The 13,743-nt window shown below is 37.8% G+C and overlaps 1 protein-coding gene across 1 annotated transcript; it reads right to left on the bottom strand.

Annotated features, from left to right (window-relative positions):
• Positions 1 to 884: 884 nt before the first annotated feature.
• On the bottom strand, positions 885 to 7,205 carry med4 (mediator complex subunit 4). Its single transcript, XM_062431773.1, has 7 exons — positions 7,130 to 7,205; positions 6,869 to 6,935; positions 5,175 to 5,345; positions 3,931 to 3,988; positions 3,738 to 3,824; positions 3,477 to 3,608; positions 885 to 1,966 (listed from the first exon to the last, which is right to left on the bottom strand). Exons 1-7 carry the CDS (start codon positions 7,201 to 7,203, stop codon positions 1,794 to 1,796), a joined length of 762 nt encoding a protein of 253 aa, XP_062287757.1. The 5' UTR covers positions 7,204 to 7,205; the 3' UTR covers positions 885 to 1,793.
• Between the last annotated feature and the right edge of the window lie 6,538 nt (positions 7,206 to 13,743).

Here is a 13,743-nt window from a genome sequence, read left to right as displayed (position 1 = left end):
GGAGACATTTTGTCATCTTAACATTTCAACCTCACGCACTGCATGATTTATATGATAACTAAAATGTATGACAAAAACGGACAACATAAGTTAGGATATGTTGCTGTTTATTTTTAACCAAAATACAAAATATTTATTTATGAAAATCATCAGCGTTAGATTACAAAAAGATCCTGAAGGCAGCACTGTCAAGGACAGCATGTTACCTCATTTTGGCCTTTAACCTAAATTTACGAATTTCACTTGAATGGTCATTCTCATGCATTTGCATACATAAAAACGAAATAATGTTTCCTTAAAATAAAACTGAGAGAATAAATAAAAAGAGGATACAAGGCAAGCCATTGCAAGATTTTCTAAAATAAGTATTATAAATAAATAAGCTTAGAATCAATAAATAGGCTAAGCAGAGTGTACGTATAGCTGTAGATGGAGAATACACTTTAATGTAATTTAAGGCGTTTTATCAGTACTGCATGTATCTTTGTGTCACTCAGATGTTTGATATTAAATCCAAGATGAGATCCGCCAACACATTCAAACAAGAAGTATCAACCAGATCTGATCTTCCCAACATTTATAAGATTTCCATCATGGCCAGAGAAGTGTGTATATAACAAACACCATGGAAAAGTACCATTTACAAACAGTCCTCTCCTTGCATCTAAAAGTCTTGGATGCTATGCTAAATGACAATAAAATTGAATCTTGATGAATGGTCCAAAATGAAAGGACAGAATAAAGTTTTTTCTGTTATTGACACGCTGCTGTACATTTATGACAGATCACTATCTGTATGATCAATTATTGACCTTTACATGTCTGTTTAACCCTGTCCAGGGCAAGAAATACAACCTGATAAGAAAACAAACACGTTTTCTATTCCAAATGTATTTATTTACAAGGCAGTATGTACAAGGTTATTTACACAGAGGTAAATTAACAGCATTTGTCCATATTGATATACAACCACTAACACTACACTACAAACATACAGGCTGCAACTGACAAAAATCAGACATGAAGTCACACATACAGATTCAAACACCTTCACCAAAGTCAAGTTTCATCTTATGTTTGGTTTCTCTTTAAGTCCAGTCAGTGTTCCTTACAATGATATTAGGATCATTATATTCACTTTAAAAGTCCCGAATGGGACTTGTTCATCTTTGTAGGTTCTTACTTTTGTGTATTTTGTCGTTATTTGCACAGTCTGGTGGAACTTGCCATCCAAGTACAAACACCATCCTGGTTTGTTGTGGTTTGTTAACGCTACCATTCTTACACCATTCTTCCCACAAATACAGGATGTTAAAGGAATGGTTCAATATTGTGGGAAACAGCTTTGGTGTTGTTTACTCTGGAGGAGCGGCTCGCTCAGCAGATGAACCTCCAAATACATCTCAGAAAAATGTTGTGGAAACAAGCAGACTGCTTATGAAGGATAAAAATGTCTTAAAATGAACAACTAATAATTCTTCAGGTGTAGAAGTTACACAGAGCACCTTCAGCTGTCAGGCCACCTTCTCACAGATTCATACAGCACCTCTTATAAAATGATGATAGTGGGGAACTAAAGACCTCAGCTGACAATATATATGATGCTTAATGATCGACCAAAGTCTTTATATGGAACATTTAAACTACATGTTTACACTGTATGAATGAGCCACACACACACACACACACACACACACACACACACACACACACACACACACACACACACACACACACACACACACACACACACACACACACACACACACACACACACACACACACACACACACTCAGTCAGAGTCACTGCTGCTGCTTGAAGAATCTGTTGACATGGCTTCCACATCATCCTCGTTCTCTTTGTTGTGACCTGGGGGCTCCAGGCCGAAATCGTTGCCGTGGTGAGGAGGCAGCATCCCTACTGAGACGTCAGAGGACTGCCAGGGGTAGTGAGGTGTCAGGACGTCTGGGGGGAAAGAGGACAGATGTGGGTTATTTGGTCAATAGCTGCTTCATAAATATGCTGTTAGTCAGGTCTGGGCTATCACAAAGACACATCTGGCTTCACACATATCATGACTAAAAAGTAGTCTGAGGTGGTCAAATCAGATGGTCTTAGTAGTACCAAACTCCCTCTTTATGTTTGCCTGGACGATTGAGCTGCTGTGGAGAGGGACAGTAACAGAAAGGAGGAATATAATACTAAAAATACACGCTGACACTTTCATGATGGGGACGTGGACAATTTAAAAACAATTCACAAATGTTAAGAACTGATTTTCTAAATGTTAGTTAACAATGTGATGCTGACATAATGAAAAAGGTGGAGCTCAACTGTGAGGGCAGTGCAGCACCAGACAGTCTACAGTGTACACACACACTTCAGTTATCTTGCAGTTCATCTGCAGAAAAGGCAGCAGTTGCAAGCATTGTTTGATATAATGATGATTTGATTTAATGTTGAAGAAGAAACTGAAGTATACTGTGAAGTTTCTATGTCACTCAATGACTACTGTTAGTGGAGTGGAGCTGTGAACTCCAGCAGTAATAAAAGGACACACACACACACTAAACAGCGTAAACCAACTCTCAAGTGAAGATTGTGTGTTCACTCTACAGTGAAACTAAAGCCCAGGTAATAGAGTCAGTGAGTAAAGCTAATGTGTATTTTTGCCATGTTTATGTACTAAGGTGGCTGACACACATACTCATATTGAAAAGATGCAACTTTTTATATTATAGACTGTTGAAGTGTGATTTTTAAAAGCACTTTCTAAATAAAAAGGGAGTTCAGATTTTTGTGACTGCTTGTATTAATGAATGAAAAAGCAGCCATGTGCTATAATATGTAATTGTTGAGGTGAATTGTAATTGGATCATTAGATATGTGAAGAGTCACACCTCTACTTTAGAATGTATCACCACTAGTTATATGTTCAGCTGTTTAACTCTTATATGACCTGTGAACACTAAAACTGACTATTAGACATGAAACAACGTGATCTGCTTCACTGTGATAACATTTCATACTAGTTTAATGTAATAAACAGATCTATGGTTTAATGTCAGAACATTACACATGAAGAAGTAGCTGGATTAGATGAGCTGCTAGTTTGCTTATTTGGCTTGTTAGCTTCCTAAGAGCTAGCCTAGCAGTTCTATTGCCATTGAAAATAAGTAACAAGAGGGTAGCATCATACTGAGTAACCGTGGTAACAAAACAGACATTTACAATTAATTCCTCAACTGCATTACACTGATGCAGTTGAGGAATTTAAGGAAAATCACGTTACCACTTAAAGCAAGAAGTACAATTGTTGCTTTAGGTTGCACATTAATGTTGCTTATTCACAAAAGGGACACACACCTACATGAGTTTTTCGTTCTTTTATATCAGTTAGTGTACTATGAGCAAGCAGAGGAAACAACTAGAGGTCTGTATCATTACACTAAGCTAAACCTTCAGCTACACTTACCTGGCAACCTCCCAGCAGCCAGAGCGTCACCTGGCAGATGTCCGTTCACACCATTGGTGGGCAGGTTGGCCATGTGACCCAGCATACCGCTGCGCATTTCCAGGTCAGTGGGGTAGGGTCTGCGAGGATCACCTGAGATACACATTTGTGTCAACAGTCAGTAAAAATGCAACTGTGGCAGCCTGTGTGTGTGTGTGTGTGTGTGTGTGTGTGTGTGTGTGTGTGTGTGTGTGTGTGTGTGTGTGTTTGTGAGGTTCCTACCTGGTACCCAGTTGAGAGGAGCACACACTGCGTTACTGGCACTGATTCTGTGAGCGTATTTAATGATTTCCTCTGATGAGATGCTTCCTGCAGAAAACAATAAACAGTTGTAAATGGTAAACAAGCTGACAGACACAGAAGCAGAGTCAACCACCAGTGCTGACCAGAGTGTTGCACAGGTGTGTTAGCTCACCTTTCCTAGCCTTGTCAATGGATTTGAGCTTCTCTTTGGCCTGGTAAACAGCAGTGGCCTAAAAATGAAAGAAGGAGCCGGTTTAGATCAAAAGAAGAACTCATCAGTGTGAAACATACTGAGGTCTATGTTTGTGAAGTCATTATTAACACAGAGCATCAGAAAATGAAACACTGCAATCAACTGCTGCTATTGCTACCATCTTGCTGCTACTTTTATCACGATTTTAAATATTGATATATCCCTCAAGGGCCTGCTGTCATACTTCTCACTGCACTGCTCACTTTATCACTCTATCTTTGACTTTATTTGCTTATGTATTGACTCATTATACATGCTGTGTAGATGTCCTTTATTTATTAAATATTGATATACCTGAGTGTGGTATTTGGTTCTCTTTCATGTTTATACATGGCTGGAATAACTATTAAAATCCTTGATTCCTGTCTCTGTGATTTGTCTCCAAAACTACAAAACCAAGAATGTCCATTCAATAATGTGATTAGCCAAAAAATGGACATCCAACATTATAGTACAGTAGGGATGTGTGATATGATGGTGTGACACGAGAAAAACATCTCTCTTTTCATATTTTACTCTATTGTTTATATTGCCGTGATGCAAATCACACTCTTTACAGCAGTATTTTTTCATCATTTAGATCATTTCTATCTTTTGTGTGGATAACATTGTTACATTACTCTTCTTCATAACGAGTTTTTGTCTCAACTGTCCACTGTTGTCTGTCTCTCTGCTGCACACACAGAGGACTCAGCCCCGCCGCCACTGACAAAAGTGAAGGCGAGGGAAGCAGTGAGACGGCAACTATAAATGACAGCAAAACATTACAGACTGTCTTTATTTATGTTATTTAACAAATTTATGTGCACACGATGTGTAATTTCAGCTCAGTGTGAGAGTGTCTGCTTCATTTGCTGTCATTTTCTGGTTGTGCTCCCCTGCTCCCAGCGAGCTGACACTGTTGTGGTCGAGCAAGCTAGGGAGTGGATGGAGAGAGGGAGCACTGACAGCGTGAAAGCCGGTGAATCAGATCAATCAAACTTATTTACTTATTTTCTGATTGTTTCACTGCGGTTATGTTCAACAGCACAAACAGACCAACTATTCATTCAATGAATTAAAATGTGCTATATCAGAATATGAGATTCTGGTCATATTATCCAGCCCTACAAGGTAATGAAATTTTTTTTTAAATAGCTCCACCATCTTATGGCCTAACCCACCAGGATGTGTTCCGCCTCCTTCAGTTGCTTCTGGAGCTGCTGGATGTCACTGTCTCTCTTCTCCACCTCCTTCTCCAGAAGCTGCATCTCCTCGTGCACTTTCCCCTGCTGCTGGGCAACCTCCATCAGCTCCTGGTACTCCCTGTCCCTCTGCACCAGCAGCTCCAGGATCTGAGACAAAACAAACATCACACAGTCCAGACTTGAAGTATTTAGACAATTGAACAGTTTTTTGTTCTTCAGGCTCTGTGCATCAACATACAAAGGAATGTGTGGGAGATGTATGTTTTTACCTGAGGCTTTGGACTACAAATGTGAAGATAGTATTGATTTGCACATTGTTTCGTTTTGTGGAAAATTGATAAAATCTTGAAAAACTCAAATTCTGTTTTAATCTTTTTTTACTCTTTGGTCCTATATCTTTTTATTATGTCACATGATATCACAACAGCATATATATTCATATAGCTCGGCTGTGATGAAAAATTATACCGGTTACTTGTAATTTACAGCACTGAAGTTATACAAATATTTATATTAATAATACATATCTTTTGTCCAGAGTTTTTAGCATTTTCCTGAAGCCTTCAGTATTCACAGTGTTTATTGGACACATGCCTTTAGCCAAATGAAATGCGATTGCATTAGTGATTTCGATGTGTGTGTGAGCTGGATGGATACAGTGATGTGCTGTACAGACTCGCTTCTATGGACCAATGAGTTGATGTTGGACAAATCACGTTAGCAACTGTTTTTTTCGTGGCATCATATTGCAGTGTGTGATGTGTTTTCAGGTGGTTGAATAAATTAGTTGTGTTGCTTTGTGGTGCGGATGCAACTCTACAGCACTCTTTGCATATGATCTGTTTTTGCTTGACATCATTGCCTTAAAACCGAAATATTTCCAAACAATGGATAATGATCCACAAGCTCCTCGCCCTCTGCTATGTCAGACATTTTATTAGAGAGATTTTATTTGGACCGACTGCTATTTGATGGATTTTTCACATGTCACTCTTTCAGCCTGCATCCACTTCAGACTGTGCAATGCAGGGAACAGCTCTGATTGGCTCATGCAGGCATGTGGTCAGACAATGGTCTAAGGAGCGCTTGATTTGCTTTGTAGTGGAAAGTGGAAAGTGCTTTGATACAGAGCGCTCTATGGACAGAGGACCAATATTGCTCGATGTCGTTAATTTGATTGTGGGGAGGCAAAATCGAGATTGTGATTAAAAGTCGATTCATTGTGCAGCTTTACTGAAAAACCACATTAGTAATAATAGCAATATTACTCTGAGTATCAAAGGAAAAAAAGAACCCACTGCTGAAAGGTGGACCTGTGAGTATCACACTATTACATTACTCTGTAATTACTGAGTTATTAGTACTGATGCATTCATGTGTAAGCAGTATTTTACTGTTGTTAAAGTAGCTTATATACTGTTGGGTAGTTTTATCTATGACAGTGTAACATTATCTGTCAACACAATGATTGTTTTTTAAGAAAAACGTATTAAATAGGGTTACTCATACTGTAACTACAGCTCTATAATAAATGTACAGGAGTGTAAAGTAGCATACATCTGAACCTACTTTCCTTATAGCTCCACCAGTGCATGTACGGTGGCTTTAACTCATACATTTGTGTTAGTAACGTTCCATATGTAGTGTATGTGTAGTAGGTGTGTTCCTACCTGGCTGTCCTCTCCTTGATGGGGTAGTTTCTGACTCCTGGACAGAGCCAGCATCTCTATCAGCTCCCTGAAACACACACACAGCCAGTCAGTCAGTCAGTCAGTCAGGTCTCACTCCGCACAAACAAAGTAGTTCCCAGTCTGCCCGCCGGATGAGCTACTCGCAGCTGAGCCAGCAGCAGCAGCAAAGGCACACAATTCACTAACACACATATAAGTCATCTCTACGTCTCCATTACTTTACACCAAGTTGAACTTTACCGGGATAAAACCTCTAAATCATCCAACACAGACAGCAACCGCTCTTTCGTTGATTTCTCTGCCACAGCCGCCATGGTTTGCTTCCGCCGATTCTGCGCAACACAGGAAGTGAGGTTATACCAAAAAAAACCTTTCTTCTTCTTCTGATGGTTTTAGATGTGTAGCATTAGCGCCCTCTACTGCACGGTCATATCATGGATGTATTAAAGAAGCCAGGGGCCAGGCATAACGCTTTTTAATGGTGTTCATTAAAGACGGTGTAAAAAAGGAGTTTATTATAGAAAAAACTACAGCAGCTGAAACTAGAAACATTTGAGAGAAGATGGAAACTAATAACACAAGTGATATCAGAGCCCAAACACCTCTTTTTTTTGTTTGTTAATTTTATTTACATGTATTATGTTTGGTTATTTATTATTTTTCTTTTATATTTATTTTCTAACTAGCACCTGTTTCGGATTTGTAAGCGCACCTATCTGTACTATTGGAGAACCCAGGGAGAAGTCAGAGAATTAAGAGAGTGTTGTTTGTATCTATGTAAAATATGTTAAGACTTTAAAGGAAAGGTGGTATTGTATGTATGTGTAGCTATGTGAGTAATATGTTGTAGATTTGATCGGACTAAGGCGGGTGAAAAAAGAGGCATTAATGGTGCTGCTCACTGACTCACTCACTCTGTGTAAACAGTATGAGTTGGTATGACAGGAGTCTTACTGCTGCTGCCATATTGCTGTGACTTTCCTTCAATGTCTCATCACTCTGCAGCTTCAGAGAAGTGCTGCTCATGTTTCTGCATAGTGTCCTTTACTTCTGCATATTTATGTATTTATATGTGGCAAGTTTCTCAGTTTTCTACTGAACTCAGAGATAATGAAGCTATGGAGTGTTTTGTGTTTGTTATGCACTTTATTATAACGTGCTGTATGTTTTGTGCACTATTTCTCAATGTGGAACAGTGTAATCCTTCCAAACTAAAAGGTATTTCACAGAATAAACATTTTGAAGTTGTCTCCTACCTCAAGACCACACTGTTGTTGTAACATTTCTTTTCTGTTTAAGGTGAGTTATATTTTTGAAGTAGACATTGTGTTACCTCAGACTCACACTTCTTTTGATTTGATATAAATCTAAAAGTCAAGTTCATAAAGTTGCTTTCTTTGCATTCATTTGATTTCCAATCAAGATACACTGGTAAGAATTACTTTACATTGTTGATGTGGATTTAAAAACTGGTGTGAAATTCAAAATAATAGAATTTTAAACATGCCATAATAATGTGATTAATCATTATTAACTATTGAAATTCAGCCCTACTATATACGTTTATATTTAAATCCTGTCAGTTAATCCTGTCCTCCTCACATATTTTAACACGTGTGCTTCCTGTTCTGGTTGACTGTAGCTCCTAAATATTAGAATATGTTTAAAATCAGAGAATCACTGTGGACTTGGGGGAATGTATGTTTTAGGTATGTTTAGGGCTAGGAAAAATATAAAGAATAGATGTGTAACTGAAAATAACTCAAAAATAACAGTAAACAAATATGAAATTGGAGTATAAACATAATGATGAATGAAATGCTTTTGTATTTTGGGGCTATTGTTTTTTTATGTATTGTTTTTGGTATGAGGTAAAAGGGTAGCCATGTGTGAAGGAAGCTATTTTGAATACAGTTTCTGCACATGTAATCACACTTCATTTCCACTATGTTTAATTATTCTGAATCTTACCATATAACCTGTAACTGAGAGAACGTTAGCCTACTATCAATGTCACAGAAGGGCTCAGTGAATGTGTATGAATGTGTATGTAAGAGATGTGAGTCTGTGGCAGTGTGAGCAGAGAAGTTACTCAAGTGTTTAGCAAGGCCAAGGTTAAAATAGTGCGTCAGAGCAGGATTGCCACAGTCTGCAGGGTATAACGGCAGATAAGGATGTTTACTGGAAGAAGCAGCTTTGACAGTAACTCTCATGTGAGCAGCTTGTTCAGAATGCAGATCTCATGAGTTATTAACTATAACAAATCCATCTATTTAGAAATGTCTCAAGAAAAATGAGCAATTTCAACAATATCATGTTTTAGTTTTTTACACATTATTTTGCACAGAAGCTGCTGATTGATGTTTAATATATGAATGGTTTAAATATGATATGACCACAATATGTATTCATTGGTTCTTCTGATAACTGTATTCTGGTCAGAGTGGAACAAAAGTCTGAAGCAGCAAAAAAACTGGAATTATTGTTCTGCAATATTCATACTATGTAAAGTTATTCAGTGGGCCAGCTTGGATCCCTTGGTGAGCCTGTTCTGGCTCGCGGGCCGTATGTTTGACACCCCTGCTCTACAGTCTTTGTGACATGTGTGATTGATATCTGTGTTTAAACACACACGCACACGCACACACACACACACACACACACACACACACACACACACACATGCACACACACACACACACACACACACACACGCACGCACACACACACACACACACACACACACACACACACAGAGGGTCTGCGTTCCCACATGATGCTCTGTGCTTTATTAAAGTACTGAAGGAGAAGGTTGTCTCATTCAAAGTGAAACAGCTAAATGAACACATCACCATAACCACCTTTCTTTCTTTCTTTCTTTCTTTCTTTCTTTCTTTCTTTCTTTCTTTCTTTCTTTCTTTCTTTCTTTCTTTCTTTCTTTCTTTCTTTCTTTCTTTCTTTGATATCATTTGTTATCATTATCTATGTATATGTACATTCTATAGAACACTGTTAAAAATCAGGAGCACATAAATGACATTAAAACATGATACTATACTATGATTTATTTCCTCTCTTTTGTTCTTTCTGATTAGATTCTGAACATTTATAACAGTGGAATAAAACATGAAGCAGTCTCTGATACTTGACCTCCTGTTCTTTGAGGTTTTATGTGGTTTGGGTTTTTTGAGATTTGGGGCCGCTATGGTTCAGGAGGTAGAGCCACCAGTCGAAAGATCGGAGGTTCGATTCCCAGCTCCTCCAGTCTGCATGTCCATGGGCATGATACTTAATGTTGCACTGCTGCCATCTTCTGGTGTTAATTAACTCCCTTTTACTTTGACTTTTACTCACAGTAATAATTTGCTGATAGTTGAGGAGATATTTCATTAATCACAAATGGCAACCTCATGTTGGCAGCAGTTTAAAAAATCAGGCGATCATCAAAGTCATCCGTTGGGGAACATGAATCTCTGGACTAAATGTTATGACAATCCATCCATAAATGTAAATGTTGAAATATATCAGTCTTTACCACAGTGGTGAGAAACTGAGGCCCACGTTTCCACCCAGTCAAGCTACAAATGAGCACAATTTGAAAAAAGAAAAGAAAGAATGTTTGAGGAGATTAGAGATTCAAAGGAAAAGAAAATGATGCCAACTCTTGAATCATTCATTTTATAAAGTAAGGCAAGATGTTTGGTCTTTAAAGTATTTTGTTTTCACGAAAGGGTCAGTTTTTAATCTGAAGCAGAACAGGTTCAGTAAGAGTCAACTGCTATACAATGAAATAAAAAGGAGAAAATCCTGAAGAGAAAAGCCTTCAGTTTCTCTTCATTTTGTCACCGGTGCTTTCTGAGAGACAGTTTTAGTCTCAGCAGGTTGTGAAATGTGACCTGACTCAAACGTCCCCAAATTTAACAGAAATCTGTTTGCTTCCTCTAAAGCAACAGAAGTAGTTATGATTATATGAATGTAGCCAAGTTCAGAAAAGAAAGCATTGAGTGACACATGATTTTATAATAACTCAACTACTGTACTTTTCGAATACATCGAGCTTCTTGTTCTTAACCTGATTATTGCTATTTTATTCCACTTTAGACTTTCACTCCACTACATTTATCTGACAGCTGCACTTGTTCATTCAATTTAAATTAAGATTTGAAATAATAATCTATGTTTACAAAAGCTTGTTATAAACTGTATAATCATAGATTAAACCTGTGTTTCCATTATTTTTGGTTTGTGATAACTTAAAGCAGTGTGTAGTTTGGGCTCTTTGTCATGTTTGAGATGTCTTTGAGTTGTTTAACACTTCCACCAAAGAGATATTTCACCTCTTAGAAGGTTTTATTTAAATATGTTTAAATATTTATCAAATATTTCACAGAAAAGAAAAGATTAGAGACTATAAATTAGCGAGGCAGGACTTTTTTCCTCCCACTTGAATCATCTCATGACCCCTCAGATTATCCCGTGACCCTCTGGAGGGGCCTGACCCCTATGGGAACTGGAACTAAACTACCTCACTGTATATAAAGTAGTACAATTGTTCCACTTTATTGACATCTATAACATAAAGTGAACCAGTTCTTTCACTTTTGATACATTAAGTTCATTTTACTACTTGTAATAAAACCTCTGTACTGTTACATAAACAGGATTTTGAATGTAGGGTTTTACTTTACTTTGACTTTTCTTTTTCTTTCTTTTCTTTTCTTATACTGTGGCATTCCCACTTCACCGCCTTCCAGTCTGAAGTTTTACTGCTTTCAGTTTAGTTCCAATGTATTTTCCTTTCGTCTTAGAGTATTCTAAGGTTTGGTTGGTTTAGTTGGTAATTTGGTGCGGAAGTTATGTTGTAGATTCCTCAAGCTAGAAACAGACAGGGAGGTCATATCCGGAACATCAGCAAATTTGACTTCAAAATAAAAGGACAAAAATGGTCAAAAAAAGGGGCCCTACAGAGAGAAAACTCCTGATTTCAGCCAATGAACAAGAGCGTGTGCTTAAAAGGCAATGAACACACACATTTCTGCCTTATAATTTACCAAATCATTCCATAAATGATTTCATGTGACCATGTTGTCTGAAGAAAAAAAAAGTATCTCAATCTGCCACAAAGTCAATCTGGGGCTCTTGGTGGTCTTGGGTTAATTTATTGTGGTTGGTAATCCAGCCTCGTGTGAGGGACACATGCAAAAACCTTGAAGAAGAATGTCATGGAAGTAAATGGAACAGATGTCTCATTTAGTACAAAGGAGAAAAAAACTAACAGATGAAGGCAGACATTCAACACTTTATGAACTGAGTGCTAATTCTCTATTATTTCCTAGTGAAATAGTCTACTCTCAAGTGTTCATGTAGTTATAAGGCTTAAAGAAACACATCAGTATAGATAGATAGATAGATAGATAGATAGATAGATAGATAGATAGATAGATAGATAGATAGATAGATAGATAGATAGATAGATAGATAGATAAATAGATATACTTTATTGATCCCAAGCTGGGAAATTACAGTGTAGCAGCAGCATTACACGGACACATAGTGGCGATTCATATACTACGATATACTAAATACGGTAACTACTAAGATAGCAAAATATAAAGAATAGGCTATACTAAATACGGTAACTATACATACTAAGATAGCAAAATATAAATATAAAGAATAGGCTATACATAGTGAAATAGCAAAATAGCAATAGTAAATGAAATAAAATGTCAAATGTAATGTGTAATGTAAAAAAGTATATACAACAGATTTGCAGTGTTGATTTTAGTGCAAAGTAAATGTGCGATGTGTGTAGAAAATAAAGTGCGCAGTGACTATAAGTTATGACCAGAGCTTTTTTAGCTGTTATTATACAGTGTGATGGCATGAGGCAGGAAAGATTTCCTGTATCTGTCCCTTCGACAGCGGAGCTGGAGCAGCCTGTGTGAGAAGGTGCTCGGCTGTCTGTCCTCTGTGTGATGGAGAGGGTGCTGGTCATTGTCCATGATGGAGAGGGTGCTGGTCATTGTCCATGATGGAGAGGGTGCTGGTCATTGTCCATGATGGAGAACAGTTTATTCAGTGTCCTCCTCTCCACCACGGTCTCAAAAGACTCCTGCCTGAGACCCAGTACAGAGCCAGCCTTCTTGATGATCTTATCAAGTCTGTTGGTGTCGCTGGCTCTGATGCTGCAGCCCCAACACACAACAGCAAAGAAACAACAGACTGGTAGAAGATCTCCAACATCTTGCTGCACATGTTGAAGGATCTCAGCTTCCTCAGGAAGAAGAGTCTGCTCATCCCCTTCTTGTACACAGCCTCGCTGTTAGATTTCCAGTCCAGTCTGTTGTCAATCACCACTCCAAGGTATTTGTAGTCCTCCACCTCCTCCACCACCTCCCCTCTGATCCATAGTGGTAGTGAGAATATAATCTCTGACTGTCACTAACATCATTCAGAGACAGTCATGAATGAAACTATTCACTCAAGTACTGTACTTTATTACAGTTTTGAGGTACTGGAGTACTTCTTTACCACATTTTAGAGTTAAATATTGTACTTTTTAAAACAACTTCTAAAACATTTATGTGACAACTACTGGTTACTTGTAGATTCAGATTCTATACTAATACGAGATGTAGTAATGATAATAATAATAATAATAATGATGATGATGATGATGATGATGATGATAATAATGAGAAGAACTTTCATTTAAAAAATATAATACTTGTGTACTCATGCAACATTTTATACTTATGTATTTGAGTCATTACTGTATTTGACTGTAGTATCTCTTCTTCCTCAGAGCTAGTAAATGCTGTTTCAGCAGCTGTGCTTTTATGTTGGACTCA

Source organism: Scomber scombrus, chromosome 13 (assembly GCF_963691925.1).
Source record: "Scomber scombrus chromosome 13, fScoSco1.1, whole genome shotgun sequence".
Lineage (NCBI taxonomy): Eukaryota > Metazoa > Chordata > Actinopteri > Scombriformes > Scombridae > Scomber > Scomber scombrus.
This window is presented reverse-complemented; position numbering and strand designations above follow the sequence as displayed.